This window comes from Thunnus maccoyii, chromosome 13, assembly GCF_910596095.1.
Source record: "Thunnus maccoyii chromosome 13, fThuMac1.1, whole genome shotgun sequence".
Taxonomy (NCBI): domain Eukaryota; kingdom Metazoa; phylum Chordata; class Actinopteri; order Scombriformes; family Scombridae; genus Thunnus; species Thunnus maccoyii.
Genome location: NC_056545.1, coordinates 9,143,177 through 9,163,385, shown reverse-complemented (window position 1 = coordinate 9,163,385; position 20,209 = coordinate 9,143,177). Strand labels below are relative to the sequence as shown.

Genomic DNA, 20,209 nt, shown 5'->3' with positions numbered 1-20,209 from the left:
CCTTAAAAGAACATGCTTTGCATTTTGGAAATGTGCTTATTTGCATTCTTTCTGAGTTTATAGATGATGTCTGTGTGTTAAATATGGAGCTGGCTCTGTGTGAGTATAAAAATACACGTATCAGCTCGTAAAATATGTGGTATTTCATCTGTTTAACTGAACACAAACATGTAAGAACAACAGTTTGTTGTTTTAGGGGAGTTACCATAGACTGTATAAAAATATGGACGTAGTTACCGTGACGTCACCCGTTGGTTTCTGAAGAGCAGTTTTGAAGCTCAAAGTGAGCCTCTCCAGCCGTTGCCATCTTGGCAGTGCGTGACTCTGCCTAACTCCCAGCCAATCAAAAATGGGCAAAGAGGCGGGCCGAATGGCTGAAACAAGCCACCTAGTGGCTGGCGGACCTGTCACTCAAAGCAGCCATGTCCTTCATTATGCAAAACTTTACAGCTTGATAAAATTTAAACGGGTGAGTTATAAAAACATCCACCCCTGTACAGTTGTCATGAAAGAGGAAATTAGCTCTAGAGACCTAAACGATTTTTTGTACCAGGCTGTAAACATGTTTATTTCTGCTGTAAAGTTGGGCGTTTTAACATGAGGGTCTATGGGGAATGACTCGCTTTTGGAGCCTCAAGTGGCCATTCAAGGAACTGCAGTTTTTGGTACTTCAGCATTGGCTTCATTTTACAGCCCCAGAGGTTGCTGCTTGGGAGTTACGTGTTGGAGCAACAGAAGTACCGTTACTACAACCAAAATTACACATTATCGTTTTAACCTTTATGTTTGTTTACACAATGAACAAATTAAATACTTGGTTTCAGAGCTGCAACGATTAACTGCTTAGTTGAGTGACAGAAAATTGATCTGCAACTGTTTTGATAATCAAATAATGAGTTTAGCCATTTTTTAAGCAAAAATGCAAAAAAGTTTACTGGTTTCAGCAGCTCAAATGTGATGCTTTTCTTTGTCATTCATGATGGTAATCTGAATATATTTGACTTTTGATCTGTTAGTCCAAAAAAAAAAAAAAAAAAAAGATATTTAAAGACGTCACCTTTGACTTTGGGAAATTAAAACAGGCATTTTCACTATTCTCTGACAATTAACTGTTTAATGAACTCAATCATTGGCAGATCGACCAATAATGAAAATAGTTGTTAGTTGCAGCAACTTTAGTTTATGACCAAAACAAATGACATTCCCATCAGCCTGCATTAGACATTAGCTTTAGGTAGGTGTACCTACAGTAATGAACTGAGTGTATGTTTCAGTAAATTTTTAAAAAGCAGAATTATATCGTCATTTTCAATCTCGTAGAGGAAACGTTGCTCTTGAGCTGTCGTCCGGCTGTATGAAGATTTTCTGTCTCTGTTCATAATTCATCATTTTCTGTCATAAAGGGAGAAAAATATCTTCAGTCGTGCAGCTAGATTTTGTTCTCTGACGGGCCGAAGTGTAACTTTCACAGCAACCAACCAATCAACGTCTCTGGTTTGATTCAGAGCTTTACTGCTGCTGACACACACATACACACACACACACACACACACACACACCTAAATCCCTCTCATTCAGCTCAGACAGATTAAAGCAAACACACACACACACACAAACATCTAACTCCCTCTCATTCAGTTTGGCCAGATTAAACACAAACACACACACACACACACACCTCTGGCCGTGTATGTGTGTGTATGTGTGTGTGAAAGCAGGGGATTTAGGCTGACATCTTTAAGCAGATATCGCGTGACACCACCATCTGTCTGCAGCTCTGCAGGCGTTACATTCATCCATTCATTCATCGCCAGGCGTCACATCCTCTGCCGGCCATGTTGGAGGGTCACAGCTGTGTGAGAAGCAGCTGCGGTTCCTTTTAAAGATCTGGCATTAAGACCCTTTTTTGACTAATGCTTACAAATACTGAACTATTTTAAACATATCGACATTTTTTTCACCAGAAGTTGTTTAGATTTCTCTAAATCCATCTTTCCTCTCAGCCCAGATTCCTCTCAGTCCTCCAGCAGGCTGTTTCTGAAGCTCTTTAAAAGTTGTTTCAGTAGTATGTTGCAGGTGGTACACATCTGTAAACTGCTGCTGTTGGTTCCTGCCACAACAGATCCACACTGATGCTCATCTGTCTACATCCTGGGCTGTAAAGTAAACCCCCGAGGCAGGGGGGGGGCTCGCAGTCCAGTGGGGCCCCACCTGGCAACATGTCAACGACTATGATAAGAATTAAACAAAACAAAACAATTAAATTTTTATTAATATTTGAATCAGTACAACTCAGTGACATCACCACAGAGTCACTTTGAAAATGAAACAAAAATACCAAAGTGGTGAATGATACTGAACAGTTTTATAAGAACCAGTCAGGAAGATTTAGAAAGGCAGCAGCGAGGTCGAAGGCGATGAGGATGAAACGGGTCACCTGACTGTAAAAACAGATGATCCACATGAAGAATCCATTAGCATTACAGATGAGAGAGAGAGAGAGAGAGAGAGAGAGACCGCTGAGCAGCTTCAGCGTCACGTCAGGGAGAGTCCAGAAGTATTTACTTGTAATACAGCGTCATATTGACCGAGAAGTTCTATGACGAACAAAACGTTTGTAAATGTAAAGTGGAGCTGTGAGACTTGATACAGAATATTATAGGAAAACATACCGGAATCAAGGCTGCAACTGATTATTTTCATTATTAATTAAACTACCAATGTTTCATTTTTTTAATGAATAGATTAGGCTCTAACATGTCATGTTGTGATGACATGACACAGAGCGGATGTTGAGTGAAGTTATATAAAGCTAAGGTATGACATAAAGACATTCATCCAAAGATCTTTTTATTGATATAAATGTGTGCTGATGTTCATAAAACACACACACAGAAAGAGAGAAAGAGGATGTAGACAGTTTCTTCCTAAGACTGAAGTGAAGTGGAAGCAGCTGTTTCTTCAAAAAGCCTTTTTTTTTTTATTTTCTCCCTGAGGTCAATCAGTGAAATATTTTCCATCTCTTCCGTCACTTTTGTTTTATTTCAGCTGGAAGTGCAGATGATCCGTTCACACACACTGAGCCGGACTCAGTGGATTCATTTCAATAATGTCAAGAGAGAAAACCGCTGAAATCTTGCCAGAATAGTGTGTTTATGTGTGTGTTTGGGGGGAGGGGGTAATTCAGTTGGTTGCAATCTGCAACCTCACCACTAGATGCCACTAAATCCTACACACTGGTCCTTTAATTTAACAGTTAGCAACTAATCGATTAATCGACTATTTGTTGCAGCTCTGGTCTTTGGGTTTTGGACTGTTGGTTGGACTGAACATACACCTCAGTCTTAAATTTCCCCACCAGGAATGTTTTAGGACATATAAAAATAATCTGCTTGGAATAATAAACTGTGTCTTTCTACAAAAAAATGTTGATTTACCTCGTTAAAACATGACACTTACTGCTACAAATCCACAATCTCTGTGTGGAAAAAGGCTCCTAGATTCCCTGATGTGGACATTCACTGGCCTCTTACCTGTCACTCTTAATAACCTCCAATCAGTGACAGCCAATCAGATTGGATCATTTCCAGGAGTCTTAGTTCACTGAGGTAGCTCTGTGAGATCGTTAACGAACATGTGTTCAACGAGCAGAGGGGCCGAGCCTGTTGAAGAGAAGGTTCATTTAGAGTTTAAGAAGCTGCTTGTTGCTGTCGTGTGTGTGTGTGTGTGCGTGCAGCTATTTGTAAGTGCCAAACTCTTCTACCAGTAAACATGTGTTTAATTATCTGTTCTTGGAAAGCCAACAATGTTTAGTATGCTGCTCCTCACGGATTAGTATTGTAGTTTTAAGTATGACGACATGATTTATTTATGGATTACAGACACAAAACCAAAAATCCAAGGGATAAAGTTAAAGTGAAAACACTTTCCAACATGGTCCCAAGATGTTAAAAGACAAAGAAACATTAAGAAGCACAAAACATTCAACATTTAAACGAAACGATACAATCATGAAATCCAAAAAACACATCATCAAATTCTAAGAAATAAAAAATAATAACGCCCAGTTTGACAGCTAAAGTAATGATGTCATCGCAGATTTCATTATAAATCTGTTCTGACCTGACGACCGGATGTGTAGAAGACTGTTACACAACATGGCACCAGTTTGACTCGAGGTACTTTACATGAACGTACTGGTGTTACAGTGATGCAGAGTTTGGACCATTGTTATCTGAGAACACAAGTATGGAGGAGCTTTGATAATATGATACATATGATGCAGCTTCTGTTGTTCTACTCTGAGCTGTTCTTACACTTCTGAACTCATCACTACCAACATTTGAGAGGAGACATTTAATGTGTATGTTTAAAGGTATAATATGTAATTATTCCACATTAAAATGTCTAGAAACAACTAGACCTATGTTATATATGTTGTTGAGTTGTGTACTTACATTATCTCAAATGTTTCCAACAATTTTCAAACCCAGAGAAATCTGTAATTTAATCAAAGTAACGGACCGTTTCATTTGGTCGCCTGTCAATGGCGTCATACCTCCTCTACCAAAGACTAAACACGCACAAGATGCATACGGCGGCGCTGTGTTTGTCCGCTACAATGGCGTCTACCAAAGAGTAACTTACACACATACAAGATAATACATCGGTGTTGTGGTTGTTCCACATAAACTGTTATAAATTGACTTTTATTCAGTTTTAAGCCACATTTTCATGATAAATTTAGGTCAATTTTAACTATATCTTTTAGCCAGAAGAAGGATTTTAGTCATTGGACGTCTGGATCTTAAGTTATCAGAGAAATAAACTGGGCAAACGTTAGCAGCAGCTCGGCTAACAGCCCCTCCAGGAAGTCCGGTGGTCGCCGAACATCGTCGGAGAAATATTGATTTTTTTAGGTGAAACAGCTTTAATTAGTATTTTAACGATTTTAATCTGCGTGTACGTTTGTTTTTGGAGAGGAGGAGACCTCTGCGGATAATTCGGCTCCCGGAAGAAACCGACCGAACGTCTGGATCTAAAGTTATAAGAGAAATAAACCGAACAAGTGTTAGCAGCAGCTCGGCTAACAGCCCGTACCGGACGTCCGGTGGTCGCCGTACATCGTCGGAGAAACACTGATTTTTGAGGTGAAACAGCTTTATTCAGTGTTTTTACCTGTAATCACCGGGTCCGTTTGTTCTGGAGAGGAGGAGACCTCTGCGGGTAAAAACATCCCGAATGATGAACACTGGAGTAATCCTATCCCGGTGAAGCTGGTTATTTAACAACGAAGACAACAACTCCCATGATCCCTTGCTACTTCACACCATCATTACACTCCATCTTTTGTTATTGTTTTGATTGAGACCCCTAGCGGCTGAAATTACATATTGTGTGTTTAAGAAGGCTGCATTTATTTCACATTAATAGTTCATATTTTCTATTGCTACTAATCGAGATAACAAGAGTGTTCATTTAGCCATACACCAACCAACAAGTGGAGAGTGTTAACTGGTGTGATGACAACATTTAATAACCATACTGGAAAACAGTCTGTGTCTATTCAACATACTGAGCGGGATAGTTTCCCAAAAGACTTTCATTCACTCTGAATATGTAAATATTGTTAATTTAAACAGTTTAACTGCAGGACACCAGATGTCTCCTCCTTCACTGTAAGGTTCATTTTCAGTGTTTGTGCAACTGGAGGCTTCAAGTTTCCACATCACACTCGTGTAAGTTGAATACTGGAGCATGATTGGCTCCAGACTAGTTGTGATGTCACACATCATGCTCATAGGTACAAACTGAGATTTAAGGTGAGCTCAGAGAAACTTTCCTTCAGCAGATAAATGTGAAAACAAACGCCATGAATCACATTTTTGAGTGGAGGTGGACTTTATTCTATTGACCAAACTATTAACTGATTAATCGATAATGAAAATAATCACTTGCAGCCCCAGTGAACATTGAATTGATTGTTTTTCTTGCTGTAATCATTCGTCCTGTTCATACTGACCATTAGAGGATCCCTTCATGATGCACTTACAATGGAAGTGATGGAGGACAAAATCCACAGTCCTCCTTCTGTATTAGTGTCAGAGTCCCTCTTTTTGTTGCTATACTTCCACTGCAGCTCAACAGGGAAACACAAAGAGGGAATTTGATGCTAAAAAGACTGTAAATGTGTCAGATATCCACTTGATATTACCTCCAGTCCTATCTGAATGAAGTGATATAGATGAATAAAATGCATCTAAACCAACCTCTGCAAACATATAATTGTTGAACCACTACTTACTACCACTGTGACTTTTATTTACATCGAACTGCTGTCATGTTGTTCTGTTCCTAACTGTACAGTGTGGAGTTTTCTGCCTCCGGCTTTGTACAAACCAGCTGTCGTATGTATAGAAATAACACTGCAGGAGCATATTGATTTTATAAGTTCTCTGCCTTTTGTATGCAGCAACATGGTCAGTCCTGAGTGATATATTCAATTGATTCATTTTTTCCTCTGGTTCATGTTAAGGTCATTTCTGCTCTTTGTCCTCTAACTGAATATGGTCCATTTGGCTGATGTGCTACAAAAACCTGCGTAAACAGACCACAGGAGACATTTATGACATTGAATCCATGGTGATATTGCACAATTTTTAATTAAATCCTGGTTCAGATTCTCCATTTCTTCATCCATTTTGGATATGATGTGTATCCAGGTCAAGGTCATCTCTCTTTTCATGTGGAAACTGATTCAGATTTTTTGTTTAAACTGAAATTAAACTGCCTTCCATTTGTCTGCTACAGCAACATATCTTGGGCCATATTTATAACCACTGGGGCACAAAATGAGGCTTGACATTTTGGAGACAGGCAGATGATGAGGTGGTGAATTGAAGCCACTTTATCTACTTTATCATAAACATTCAAGCCAGCCGTGTTACTTGTGCTTGTGCTAGTGAGCCGTAACTATTTCATGAGCGCCTTTCAATTTTAAAAGCTATGAGTCAACTCAAATCTCAAATCAAATTCCGCTCAATATTTCATCAGCGCTGTCTCAACACATCACATTCCCCACCCTCGAACAGCGGAAGAGAGGACCGGACTGTCTGCTACTTACTACTCGCGGTCAGTTGTGGAGCAGCGCCGCAGCTGCTGAAATGCCAGGATGTGGCAGGTGTCTGGCTTCCCTTTCCCTGATATTTCACCTCGACCGCGTTATAACTAACTGATCATTGGTTGTACAAAATCCAAGATGACATCAAATAGCTTTAAAAAAAATTGCAGAACAGAGCGCTAATAGATTTTTATTAATATCCTCTGATACTTAACATATATCGCCAAGTACAATTTTAGTCTTCATATAGTTTTTGTGTGTAAAATCGCTGCTGTGAACACGACAGACAGCTCACCAGCACATCTTCAACACCTGCACTCATGTATGGACCGTGTAAATTAGAGAAACGGTGTGTTTTACATATCGAGTGTGTGATCTCATCAGTCATCTAGTGTCTATGCTGTGGATGCTTAACAAAATACCAAGTGGTGAGCTCCACTAGTCCGTGTCTGACCACTTTGATTAATTTCGGGAATTGTTTCGTTTGCATTGACAGCTGCTGCAGCCGTCAGCTTCTCACACTGTCTTTTGTTTTTTAATAATGCTGCTGTTCTCCACGGGAACAACATGTACATCAGTATTCATGAGGGCTTTTGCATTGACCATTTTAGGTTAATTGTGGGAGTGAAAGGGGTGGGATATGAGGTTTGTCCACATGTGCACATTTTCAATTTTTAAAGGGAAAAATACATGCATTTGTGTGTGCGTACAGATTTATAAATCTGTTTATTTTTCGGCTTTTGTGTGCATGTACACAAACCAAACCATTTTAATTATCGATTAATCTGTTGGTTATTTTAATTAGTAGTTTGGTCTAAAAAAAACATGTCAGGAAATGATGTTTCCCAAAGTCCAAGACACAATCTGAAATGTCTTGTTTTGTCCCGATCAAGAGTTCACAACTCAAAGATATTCAGTTTATTATCATAGAAGATTAAAGAAACCAGAAAATACTGATGTTTAAGAAGCTAGATCAAGAGAAAAAATTATTAATCAACGATCAAAATAGTTGCAGGTTATATTTTGTCGATCGACTGATCATTGAAGCTCTAAAATGTATAATTTAAATTCTTAGATTCCATGATGGCGCCCCCTGTTTCAATTTAAGACAGATTTAATCATCTGCTCACATAGCTGGAGTCCTTATTTCAATACAGCAAATCAAATCTTTTCATAAAGTGATAACGTGTCGTTTTATCATAGTCAGAGCAGACGGTCACACTGAGCCTGACTGCATCCTGCTACACAACACAAGAGCCACAGACTCTCAACAACAACCCACATTAGCTTTCCTGCTAAAGTCTCCTTCTTATCTGACATACAAACATGAACACACGACTTGTCCTGCAGTTTAGCCTGTTGAACGAGCCACCAAACAAACATTCACCGGGGGAAAACGCACCGCTAACATCAGTCAGCAGGCTACTTATCTGATTAGCTGCTCAGCTGCAGCACATTAAATAGCATGTAAACATATCTGCAAATATCACTTCGGACCCATTAGATGCTGTTTTGGTCGTCGCTCTTCAAAATCCCTGTTAGCGACACACTGTCTGTCCATGACTTGTAGCTACAGCAGTTTGTTTACATTAGCCTGCCAGCTAATGTCAATCAAACACAGACACTGACACATTTCTGATATTTCCCCAAAGACATTCATCCTTACTATTGAAAAAATAACTATTAACAATACAGGGTTCAACATAACCCAGGGCCCGATGACCCGGGACCAGTAGAAATTCAAACAGGAGAAAGTTGATTGGCCAATCAGAGTCTGTGATGTGAGGGCGCTTTAGGACATGTCATCGTTTTCAAGACACGTGACTGATGAAATGCATCGTGATTTGCTGAAATACACATGGGGCTCTTAGCCCACTACCTTCTTAACGGTGAATCTGATGGGTCACCAAATACGGTGTAACACCAGTACTCAAAAAAAATTTCAGCCAAAGAAACTTACGAGGCTATGAAAAGAAAGAGGAGCTTCCTACTGTCATGGAAGCAACAATCCTCCTGGGTGGAAAACAGCGACTGTGACATGTTTTGTACAGTTTGCCAGCTAACTCGCTAGCCGGTTAGCATCCTCACTGCATAGTTATGTGCATGTCTTCTGTGTGACTTTGACAGCAGCAGCCTGTGCAGGAGAAACACAGCACCAAGGTTTATGAACAACAACATATACAGTTAAGTTAAAACCAACGAAATGCTTGCTGTTGATCACCAGGAGTGTTTTTTTATATTATTGAGGTGTACCACAGAAATCTCTCCTAAAGTACAGATATTACAGCTGTTGCTCTCTCTGTTTGTTTAACTGCGGTTAATTTTAAAGTAACTAATCTGAGTGAACACAAACAAATGTGATTAGGCTATGTTCTTTCTCTCACTGTTAGCACATTTATGCAGATCTAAATTTAATTTTAATTTGTTTAATTGAGTTTATTGTCAAGGTTGAAATGTTACTCGCTGAAATTTTAGTATAATAAATTCTGTCCTCTTCTCCTCATGTATTCCATACCATCTTTTTTTTTTGTTTAACACAAAATATGGAGAAACCTACATTTATACACCATACTGATCATTATTGATTAATCTGCCGATTATATTCTCAATTAATTGATGAATCTTCAAATTGGTTGTTTTCTTTCACCGACAGTCCAGAACCTTAAGATATTCAGTTCACTGTTCTCACAATCTAGAAGTTGGAACTAGGAAATATTTGGCATTTTCGCTTGAAAAATGTCTTAAACAATCCATCAACTGTCAAAATAGTTAAGTAATCGGTTAATCAACTTATCGTTGCAGTCAAACGGCAACAACAAAAAAGATAAAAAAAGAAGTCAAAAGGATTTAATACATAAAAACAAGTATAAACAGTTCATGCTTTTTTTTTTTGTTCAAAGACATCTTACCTCTAAAGTTTGTTATTTTCTTCCATATGTTGAATCATTTCTATGTATTTTGACTCTTAATATTCTTAACAGGTACTCATTTATTTTGTCTGCCATTTCTCTCTCCATCTCTCATCTCGCCTTCTCCTTTCTGTCTGGCCTTTCCTCTAACGAATGAAGCCATCCTCCTCCTCCTCCTCCTCCTCCTCTTCTTCCTCCTCTTCTGCTCTTTCTCCCTCATTTCACCCATCGCCCGGGGCAGTCACGGCAGGCTTCCTCACCATTTGTCTTCTTCGTTCTTTCACTCATGTACAGTGTTAGAGGCAGGGATTCAGTGATAAAACCATCTATTCTAATTTATTGTTGTGGACGGGTTTTTTTGTTTGTTTGTGTCATTTTGTGCTTGAATCAGTTAGTAGTCATTAAAGGTTTGGTTCAAATGATGAAAAGTATCTGTACAGCTAGTGATATCTAGCCGTACAGATAGTCTTGGTTTCTGGTCTGTGGATTATTATAATTATTATTATTATTGTTGTTATTATACATTGTCTTTAGAAACAGATGTTACTGTTGAATTTTTCAAGTGTTTTTTTTTTTTTTTTCAAATATTATCATGAATTTTCCTTTTTTTTACCTGTGTTTCCACTGGAGGGACCAGGGTCTAAATGAGGTTCCAGGGAGATTGTTCTACCCCCCAAAAGTCCCTGCTGAGGGGTGAGGGGTTCCTTTCCAAAAGTACAGGAACTCTGGGGGCAGGGTTCACAGGGTTGACCATTGCTGATTGGTCAAACATGGACAGCGCAGTTGTTTCAAATTGTGTACCGCTACATTCATGAAACAAGGAAGTAGTATTTGTATATTCTTGTATTGATTTAGGATGAGGGGAGGACGTTTCTCTTTGTTTGTTAACTTTAAAAGTAAAGTTAAATAGTTGTCAGCTTCTGGACATGTTTTAAAAAAGACTGATAGAAAAAAAGAGAGAGAGAGCAGAGAAATAAAACGTTATTTTCTGATTTGTTTCATGTCATTTCATTCTAAAGCAGAAATAAAACCATCAAACACTTAGCAGATGATTTACTGTGGAGACGGAAGCTCTCTGCATTTCTCCTTTTCATTCATTCAATACATCTATAAGAAGAACAACAGGATGACTCTGTTGTTTCCTCGTGTTAATACTGCAGGATCTACCTGATTCCTCAACAGGGACTTTAATTTCCAAATTTAGTTCCTGAGTTCAGTTCCTAAGTTCGTGGAACCTTGACAAAGGGGCTTAAACTCCATTCTCCTCTATTGTATTGAGGTAGAGTCAGAAATCACAAAGACAGATGTCTCAAAACTTGGATAAGTCTAACCAAAACTATCGTCATGGCTAAATACCACTAGAGGAAAGTGCTGAAATATGTATTTTAAAATTTGGGTAAACCAACTTCTAGTAAATCAAGTGAGACTCACTTTGTTCTGTTATTTATTTGGCGTGAGTGCAGTAACCTTGAAATTGAAAGAGTCTTAAACTCCATTAAATGAATTAAGTTCCTCACGAAATAACAGTTTTTGGTGTTTGTTTTTATTTCTATTAACCTTTTTAACTTATATTACTTCTGACAGCTTGTGTGATTTCCTCTGTATGGTGTATCAGGATTATTAAAGTATCGATCAATCTATCTATAAATGTTTCTGATCAGCCTTCATCAGTGCAGTTACAATCCTGACAAACCCAGAATTATACACAGTATACGTTTCGTACAGGTGAAGTCATTGCTGATAATTTATGTGCTTGTGAAAACTGTTGCTTTCTTGATTTTAGTTGTTGCATTTCACAAGTTTGGATAAACTTACCTGTGTGTCCTCTGCAGATCCCCGGGGCGGCGATGGACAGAGTCAGCCTGCTATGGCGTCTGAGGCGTCGGGCTCGCCGCGGAGCGCTCTGCATGGCCTTCTTCTGCATCTCCATGGCTCTTCTCTACGCCATCTGTGCTGAAAACAGCGTGCCCGTTACTGATGCCATCTTCGGCGTCCGGGCACGGACCCGGGCTCAACCTCGCACACACTCTGTCATCAAGGTCTGTCGACGAGTTTCTCTGTCATGTTGGTTTTCTTGCTGAATTATGTAACACAGACTTATGAAAAGCTCTGGGATTGTTAGTCGCATCCCAACAGAGGCCATTCAATGCAAGTAACTCTTTAAGTTTTTATGATAGTAATGTCTGATAAATATTCCCTGTTGAGTTTCCAAACATCATAGCAGACCTTCACTAAAGCACCGGAATGCACCACCAGGGAGGATTCACAGACACACTTCACTATTTTATCACTATTAAAACTCCCATGTTAAGTAACTTTAACAAAAACCAGTGCGGACGTGTGTTTTTTATCACACGTTAGCTATGTGAGCAAGTTTCAGGTCTCTACAGGTTGATTTTAATGAAATGAACTGTAACCAGTAAGACCACTAAAAGGAAAAACTACAAAGATTACAGCAACACTTGTGACTGGAATGGCTGTCGGTAATGTAAGTTGTAAGCACACATCCCTCTGAATCCCACAGGTGCTGCGAGGCGGAGCCAAGCCCGTGCACATCGACCCTCAGAAGCTTCCAGGTGTCATCCCAGGTGACCCTCATCATCCAATCCCTGTCCTCTCCTCTGCGAACCACACCCACGAAGAGTCAGCGTCAAAGCGGAAGCCGAAAGAGAGGGAACCCTCTGGGTTTTTCACCCGCCTGCTGCCGCGGCCCTTCACGCGTGCGCTGGAGACCCTGTTCGGAGGCCGGTGGAGGGGCGAGCTGAGCGGCAGAGGGGGGGACGCGGAGTTCTTCGGGCCTCACGGGCTCCTGGGAGAGGTGTGGGATGACGAGATGTCCAGCAGCATGCTGGGAAACAGGCTGAGGAAGGTGGTGCAGAATTATCAGGTAAGGCTTTATTAAGTTGTCCTGTATGGAGCCAGGACGGTGACTTTAGATTTTGGAATTGAAAATAAAACCTAAACTAAAAAAAAGTTGTATTGGTGCTGAAAAATTTTGATATTTGTCTATATTCAGACATTTTTCTCAGAACAAATGATTTCTTGTTTTGTCCTTAGGCGATGAATAAATACGGAGTTGAGCTCTCTGGGCCCGGCGGTGTGTCCAGCAGGCCAAAGCTGAACGGTCCAGAGCTTCTCTGCCAGCTGAAGGACAAGGTAGAGGTCACGACTTTGACCGCTGACCTCCAGCCCTTCTCGTCCCTGCCCTGGGCCTCCCAGCTTCCACCGAAGCCGTTGACCTCTGAGCTCGGGCCGTACAAGAGCTGCGCGGTGGTGTCGTCTGCAGGGTCGCTCCGTTACTCCGGACTTGGCAAAGAGATAGGTGCGATACATGGATGTTTACAATAATGCACAAATAACTCTCCTAATATAGGAAAATAATGGACAAGGTTGAGTCCATTTTATCTCTTATACCATAACAACTTAACAAAAGTACAAAGAGAAGCTGTATTGAAATCCTCAGCTGTGTATCAAGTGTGTTTGTATCAGTTCAAGTTGGTTTCACCAGTCAGTTAACTGCTGATGAAGCCTGAAGGATCAGTACTGTTGCTATGGTTGCCTGCAGTTTAACATGTTTTTTTTCCAACATGTTATTACAGATGGATGCTTGTTTTGCATCACTCAATCATGTTTCACTTCTAAAATGCTTTATAGAAGTTTCTCTTCTTCTAAAAGAGTTCACCTTCTTTTAAATTACAGACTCTCATGATGCTGTGCTGCGCTTCAATGCCGCACCCACCACTGGCTACGAGAAGGACGTTGGCTCTAAAACCACCATCCGCCTCATCAACTCACAGGTAGACACACTGGCCTGCTACAGGCAGCAAACAAACTCCATGCTTCATTGTTAATACTTGTACAGCATCTTTAATAAATATTACTGATGAATTTTTTTATAGTGCTGATGCTTTAAATTGAGCCCATAAAAATGAATTATGATTCTACATTAAAGCTTCCTAAATTATTTATGACAGTGTTTACACTCAGTCACGTCATGGGTCTTGGGCTGATCAGAAAAAAAAGCACTCTAGAAGCATTATAGCCAGGTATTAAAATGGTTTAAATCCCTTTGTACCCCTTACAAGGTTGTTAGCCTTGTGATAACGGCAGCTATAACCACACTGAAATTAGCAGTCAATCTCCCTGCCTCCAGCGAAAACATACGATCACACAGAGGACCACTAAATCCAGCTGTTGTTGCGTTAATGTGATCCCTGATCAGATGCTGCTTAAGTGTACAAGGTAATTCTTCTTCTGGTGTTTTTGGCAGTTACCGAACAGCTTCAGATGTATTACCACCACACTCTGGAGTGGACTAGAACCGAGCCTGATTGACATGTAGTCAGAAAGCCGGATTGCAATTGGACAAGTAGAAATACGGCCTGTAAAAGAGGAAAGACGGATAACTTTAAATATTGATCCCACGGGAAGTGTCAATGCAGCACAATACACATGAATTCACACTATTAATTACAGTGGAAACCGCTTATAGTGATCACGGTTACAGTGATCAACCACTTATATGGATCAAAAAGCTTGGGACAGAATCATTCCTGTACAAATGCTGTTTAAATAATTCGCTTGTGTTCATTTGGGGTCTTTTCATACATGAAAACATATGGAAAAAAAAATTAAACTACAGCAATTCTATTTTCTTTTTACCTTACTCCCATAGTACACATATGATGTGTATATATACCAGCTGCAGCACCATTATCAGGCATTGCGGTGCACCTCCACAGGGTTGTGCAAGATGCAGGGTGTGGGTGTGATTAATTGTAAACGCAAAATCTAAAAATTCTAACTTTACTTTTTTAATGTCCTCCCCTCTTCCTAGTAATGTTTTTGTCTTCCCTCATGGCAGGGTTGTACAGAATGCAGGTTGTCTTTCTCCAAAAGTTGATTCTGGTTCAACTTTCTTGCTGCGGGCCGCTGCAAAATTGGTTATAATAATCATCCACTTATAGTGATTAATTTGACCCAGACAGACGTGATCACTGTAAGCAGTTTCCACTGTAGTAGTGAAAAAAAATTGGAAGGAAGAAAATAGTCACACATAGAAAAAGTTAATATATTAAGAGTAAGAAAATAAAAGTTATATTTTGAGTGCAGGTAGGAAGATCCCCTTAGAGGAGAAGAAAGAAAATAATCATATATTTGTATTAATGTGGCTTCAATGTCCAGTTTAGAGTTCAAACACAATAAGCAGTTTATTTATTATTCTATTTATCAAAATACATTGTTGATTAACTTTTATAATGATCACTGTGCAGCTTTGGATATCAACAGGTGTAATTTATACTGTGAAAAGAAATGTGCAATGTTTTTATACTTGCATGGACAACTGAGGTTATTTTTGGCTTAAACGGAAAAGTCTGTGAGGAGAAAGCACTGCAATGTGCCAAGGATATATCCAGGCTCCAACAGCTCCAACAGCTCCAGGTTTTACGACTACAAGCTGCTGCAAATCCTCTTATGGTTTATGAAAATGTAAAAATGATTGATTGTCCTGCAGGACTGTCAGGTTGCAGTGGAAACATGTTTTTATTCAAAATTATTTATAAAGATGAAGATTAATTTATGTAATGGGATTCGTGTCAGCTTCACATCTTTTTTTACTGTTCTGTATATAGATACAGTAGGTATAATGTATTTGTTTTTAAATGAATCTATACCCGTCTTATAGGTGATGGCGTCTGATGACCATCGTTTCCTGTCCAGTTCTCTGTACAGCACAGGCGTTCTGGTGGCTTGGGACCCCGCCCCCTTCTCTGCTGACCTCACACAGGTGACGTTTACATACCTCACTCAGAAAAAAAAAACAAAAAAGCGTGCGCTTATGTTCATCACTGATAGCATGGATGAAAGTCTGCATCACAATATACTGCATATATGTATTATCTATATCGGCACATACATAATAAAGTAAGTAAAATATTTATATTTAAAACATTTTGTGAAAAATAAATTCATAATTGTTAGTGAATCACCATAACGTAAGACAGAGGAAACCAGCAAATTCTCCCAACTGAGAAGCTGGAATCACGTGATGTTTGTCGTTCGGTTTTGCTTGAAAAATTGCTCACGCAACTCTTTGATTATTAAAATAGTTGCACATTAATTTTCTGTTGATCGACTTATCAATAATAATTTCAGCTCTAGATGACACAGATCGTATTTATTGTGTAGATTTGATGGTAGTATGATGTATGATGTTGCCTAGACACCTGGACCTTGACTAACGATTCATTTAAGCATTATGAAATGCTAAAAAACTGTGAAAAAGCTGTCAGCGATGCCTTCAATTCACTTGTTTTGTTCAACCAACAGTCCAGAAACTTAAGATTTTCAAATTGTTATATATATTTTGTGTTGTACATATGTATATGTGTAAGAAAAACAGCAAATCTTCACATCTAAGAAGCTGGAACCAGAGAACTTTTGATATTTTGGCTTGAAAAATTACTTAAACAATTAATCGATCATCAAATTAGTTGCCATTAGGTTTTTTTGGCGATCGACTAAGCAGTTCTATTTGACATTTTGTAAATAAGTGTGACCTGAGGTTCTGCCTCTTGTTTGTTCCCAAGCAGCACGTACAAGTCACTGTCGCATCCCTCCTCACGGATCGCCTCGCTTTAGAAAGACACTGACTTCTTGTCAAAGCGTTCCCTCTTTATTTCTATCACGGTGCGGCTGCTGCTCTGATGGATTCATATTTTCTGATAGTTTCAGCTCCTCTAATACGACAACTTACACTGATCAATGTGTCTGCTGGTTTCTGACAGCAGCAACCTCAAATTCTTCTTTTCATTCTTTTTGGGAACGTTTTTGTGTGAATGAACCGGAGCGGAACAGGTCGCCTTATATGCTGATAATGAAATCTCAGGAACGTTTAGCTTCCTCATGAACAGGTGACGTTCATCAGCCTGAAACCACAGATTTACTGCAAGTTTATGATGTTAAAAGAGTTTGTTGGATCGCTCATATGAGCAACCTCACATAGAGAGGTCAGAGAGGTTTAAGAGAAGATGACGTTTCTGCATGAGGCCTAATGTGTCAAATAATCTAAATTAAAAGACTACTGAGCTCTGATTGGATTGTCTCCAAACGTGCTATTCAAATGTAATTTTTAGCACACAGCTCCATACAACCATTACATTTGAAAAGAGGACAAAACACAAACCACATGAAAGCTACACATCTGCATCTGCGGAGAGCTTTAACAGCGCTGTGTGTCCGTCCCTCAGTGGTACAACAGGACAGACTACCCCATCTTCACCCAGTACCAGAGATACAGGAGGCTCCATCCTCTGCAGCCTTTCTACATCCTGCATCCTTGCGTCGAGTGGCAGGTCTGGCAACGAATACAAGACAACATGGCCGAGCCCATCCAGAAGAACCCGCCCTCCTCCGGCCTGCTTGGTATGTGAAAAAAATCGCCTGTCTCTCCACTTCCTGTTAAAGGACCGCTATGTAAGGATCTATTAGCGGAAATGGAATATAATGTTTTAATTAGTGTATAATCACCTGAAAATAAGAATTGTTGTGTTTTCGTTACTTTAGAATGAGCCCTTTATATCTACATAGAGTGCACGGTCCTCTTCCACGGAGGCCGCCATGTTTCTACCGTAGCCCAGAACGGACAAACCATACCACTATCTGTAGAGAGGGCCTTTTGTGTTTTTTTTTGCTACTTGGTTGCAATCTGCAACCTCACCACTAGATGCCACTAAATCCTACACACTGGTCCTTTAAAATGTTCACTCTGTGCTCTTAAAATGTTTTTATAGATATAAAGTGTAGATTAAACTGTTTTACTGTTATCTTTTCATTTATTGTGGATGTTCAAACTAAAAAAGGCATTTCAGGAACCTGGCTGACTGATCACAGATAAAGTCATTTAATCCCAGACTTACACCAAACAACTTTGCAAGTGATTTCACTGTCGCAGGCAAATTTCAAATGTCAAAATAACTCTCTCCAGCACCAAACAGGAAGCAGCAAAGTGGGTCGATCGTAAACATGGCGGGGGGCTCCAGCCAGGGTTCACTTTCTGTGTTGTCTTCTGTTTTTCTTTTTGGCTGCACACACAAGCGCAGCTGTGGCTGAAAGCTGCTTCCATTATTCAACAGTTTTTCTTCTTGTAAATTTCCACCAGGAGCAGGTTGGGAAATAACCTCAAAAAGAATCTAGTTGTAGTCTTGCGAATATTGACCCTGCAAGATCCCCAGTCATTGCAAAATGATGACACGTTGTCTTTAGATGTGAGAGTGTGTCAGTTTTTAGTCTTTTAAATGTCTTTTCAAAGTCTTCTAGTGTTATGGTTATGTTATTGTTGCATAACATGCATTTTATACATTAACAGTCAATGTGGTCATTAACAATGAAGTGGTCAGCGCCCTCACATCCCCGATCAGATAAAAAAAAAAAAAAAACAGATACGTCTGTGACGACACTTTACTCTGTAACTTAAAGCTACAGTTTGATTCAGCTGCGTTTAGGATTTAATATTCATCCTTTTTTTTTTATAATAAAAGTGGGAAAAAAAGATAAATCTATTATTTCCTCAATTTTCATTTCAAACTTTGACATGGAAATGCCCCAGAGAGGTGATACACTGGAAAACTTATAATGTTACTACAGTGTGTTTTTATACAGTTGTCCTGCTGATGATCTCATGAACATTAAACATTAAAATAAATGAGTGTGAAGAGGATTCAATGTTTTGCTTGAGGGACACACAGGAGACGTTACTAGACAAAAACTCTGTGGAGTTTCTGACCTCTAGTATTTATTTTAATTAATCGATTAATAATTTCATCAATTAAAAATATATTAACGTTTAATGAAAGTTAGATCTGCTGACCGCCTGAACAAGCTGCACAAATAAACTCACCTCTGTGCTGTTCAGGGAAGAAATATTGCTGGTGGGAGCGCTGTTATTTGTATTATTTATATTAACAACTATTTTGTATTATTTCATTTATAATTAAGGTAATTTGGTGTTCACTTAAAACAGCTTTTATTATGGAAAACCACTGTATTTCAAATCGTTAACAATAAATCAACTATTGATTAACGTGTCCAACTATCAGTTAATGAAATTGCATAAAATTTGCTTCCTAAAACCACAAGATCACTGAACTCAGATCTGTTTCAGACGTAAACATGACATCCTTCCATCCTTGTTTCTTTCCTGTTGTATGTATGGAATATAATACACATTATACATTATATAAAAGAACAAACAGTTGAACAGTAAAAAAGCTTTTAAAATTAAAACGTATCCATCAAAAAACCTCAATGAAGTGAAAACAGGAAGTATAACTGTGTCCTCTAAAGCGTCCTCTGCTTCTCTTCCTGTCCACCAGGCACCGTCCTGATGATGTCGCTGTGCGAGGTGGTGCACGTGTACGAGTTCCTGCCTTCCCGGAGAAAGACGGAGCTCTGCCATTACTACCAGCGTTTCTACGACGCCGCCTGCACGCTCGGCGCCTACCACCCCCTGCTGTACGAGAAGAACCTGGTCAAACGGATGAACCAGGGACCCGACCGCGACATCTACACCCACGGACGCGTCACGCTGCCTGGGTTCAGCACACTCAACTGCACCCACGCTGCTGGAGGTTTAGCCTCTGCTGATGGGAAAAAGCAGTGAAGCACACACACACACACATAAACACACATATGATACAAAGCAGAACCTGCATGAAGAACACGCAACGACGACGAGGACCGACGCATGAAAACTCACTGCCGTTCTAAAAGGAACGCCGTGCCACTCTCTGTAAATATTATGTTGTCACCACGAGCTGTAAACACTGGAAAACACACATCTCACACACACACGGGAGTCCAATCAGCTGATACATGTGCCTGCTGTACACACGTACAACATTCATCCCTAAAACCCTAAAACTCGACCTTTACAGGACCGCACAGCTGTTCTTCAAGGTTTTAAAGGTGCTTGATTGAAAACTTTAGCACATAAAGACAAAAGATTACAAAATTTAAATTGTTTTTTTTCTAGAGCATGTGTAGTACTACTCGTGCAAAATGATGGTATTTCTGAACAGTGTAACACTATATAAACAATAATACGTAGCAGCCTGCGTGACACATATAGTAACTTTGCTATAAGACTATAAACGATGGGAATTAAAAACAAGCAATAACA

At 39.5% G+C, this 20,209-nt stretch overlaps 1 protein-coding gene across 5 annotated transcripts in view; it reads left to right on the top strand.

Moving 5' to 3' along the window:
• st6gal1 (ST6 beta-galactosamide alpha-2,6-sialyltranferase 1) overlaps positions 1–20,209 on the top strand; it is a 37,921-nt gene extending 17,712 nt beyond the window's left edge. For all 5 annotated transcript variants that reach the window (XM_042430398.1, XM_042430397.1, XM_042430402.1 and 2 more), the window contains 7 exons: positions 11,862–12,068; positions 12,554–12,916; positions 13,087–13,351; positions 13,729–13,826; positions 15,716–15,817; positions 17,280–17,454; positions 19,404–20,209. In XM_042430398.1, coding sequence (XP_042286332.1) covers positions 11,862–12,068; positions 12,554–12,916; positions 13,087–13,351; positions 13,729–13,826; positions 15,716–15,817; positions 17,280–17,454; positions 19,404–19,690 — 1,497 coding nt within the window. In that variant the 3' untranslated portion in view covers positions 19,691–20,209. The remainder of the gene's footprint in view (positions 1–11,861; positions 12,069–12,553; positions 12,917–13,086; positions 13,352–13,728; positions 13,827–15,715; positions 15,818–17,279; positions 17,455–19,403) is intronic.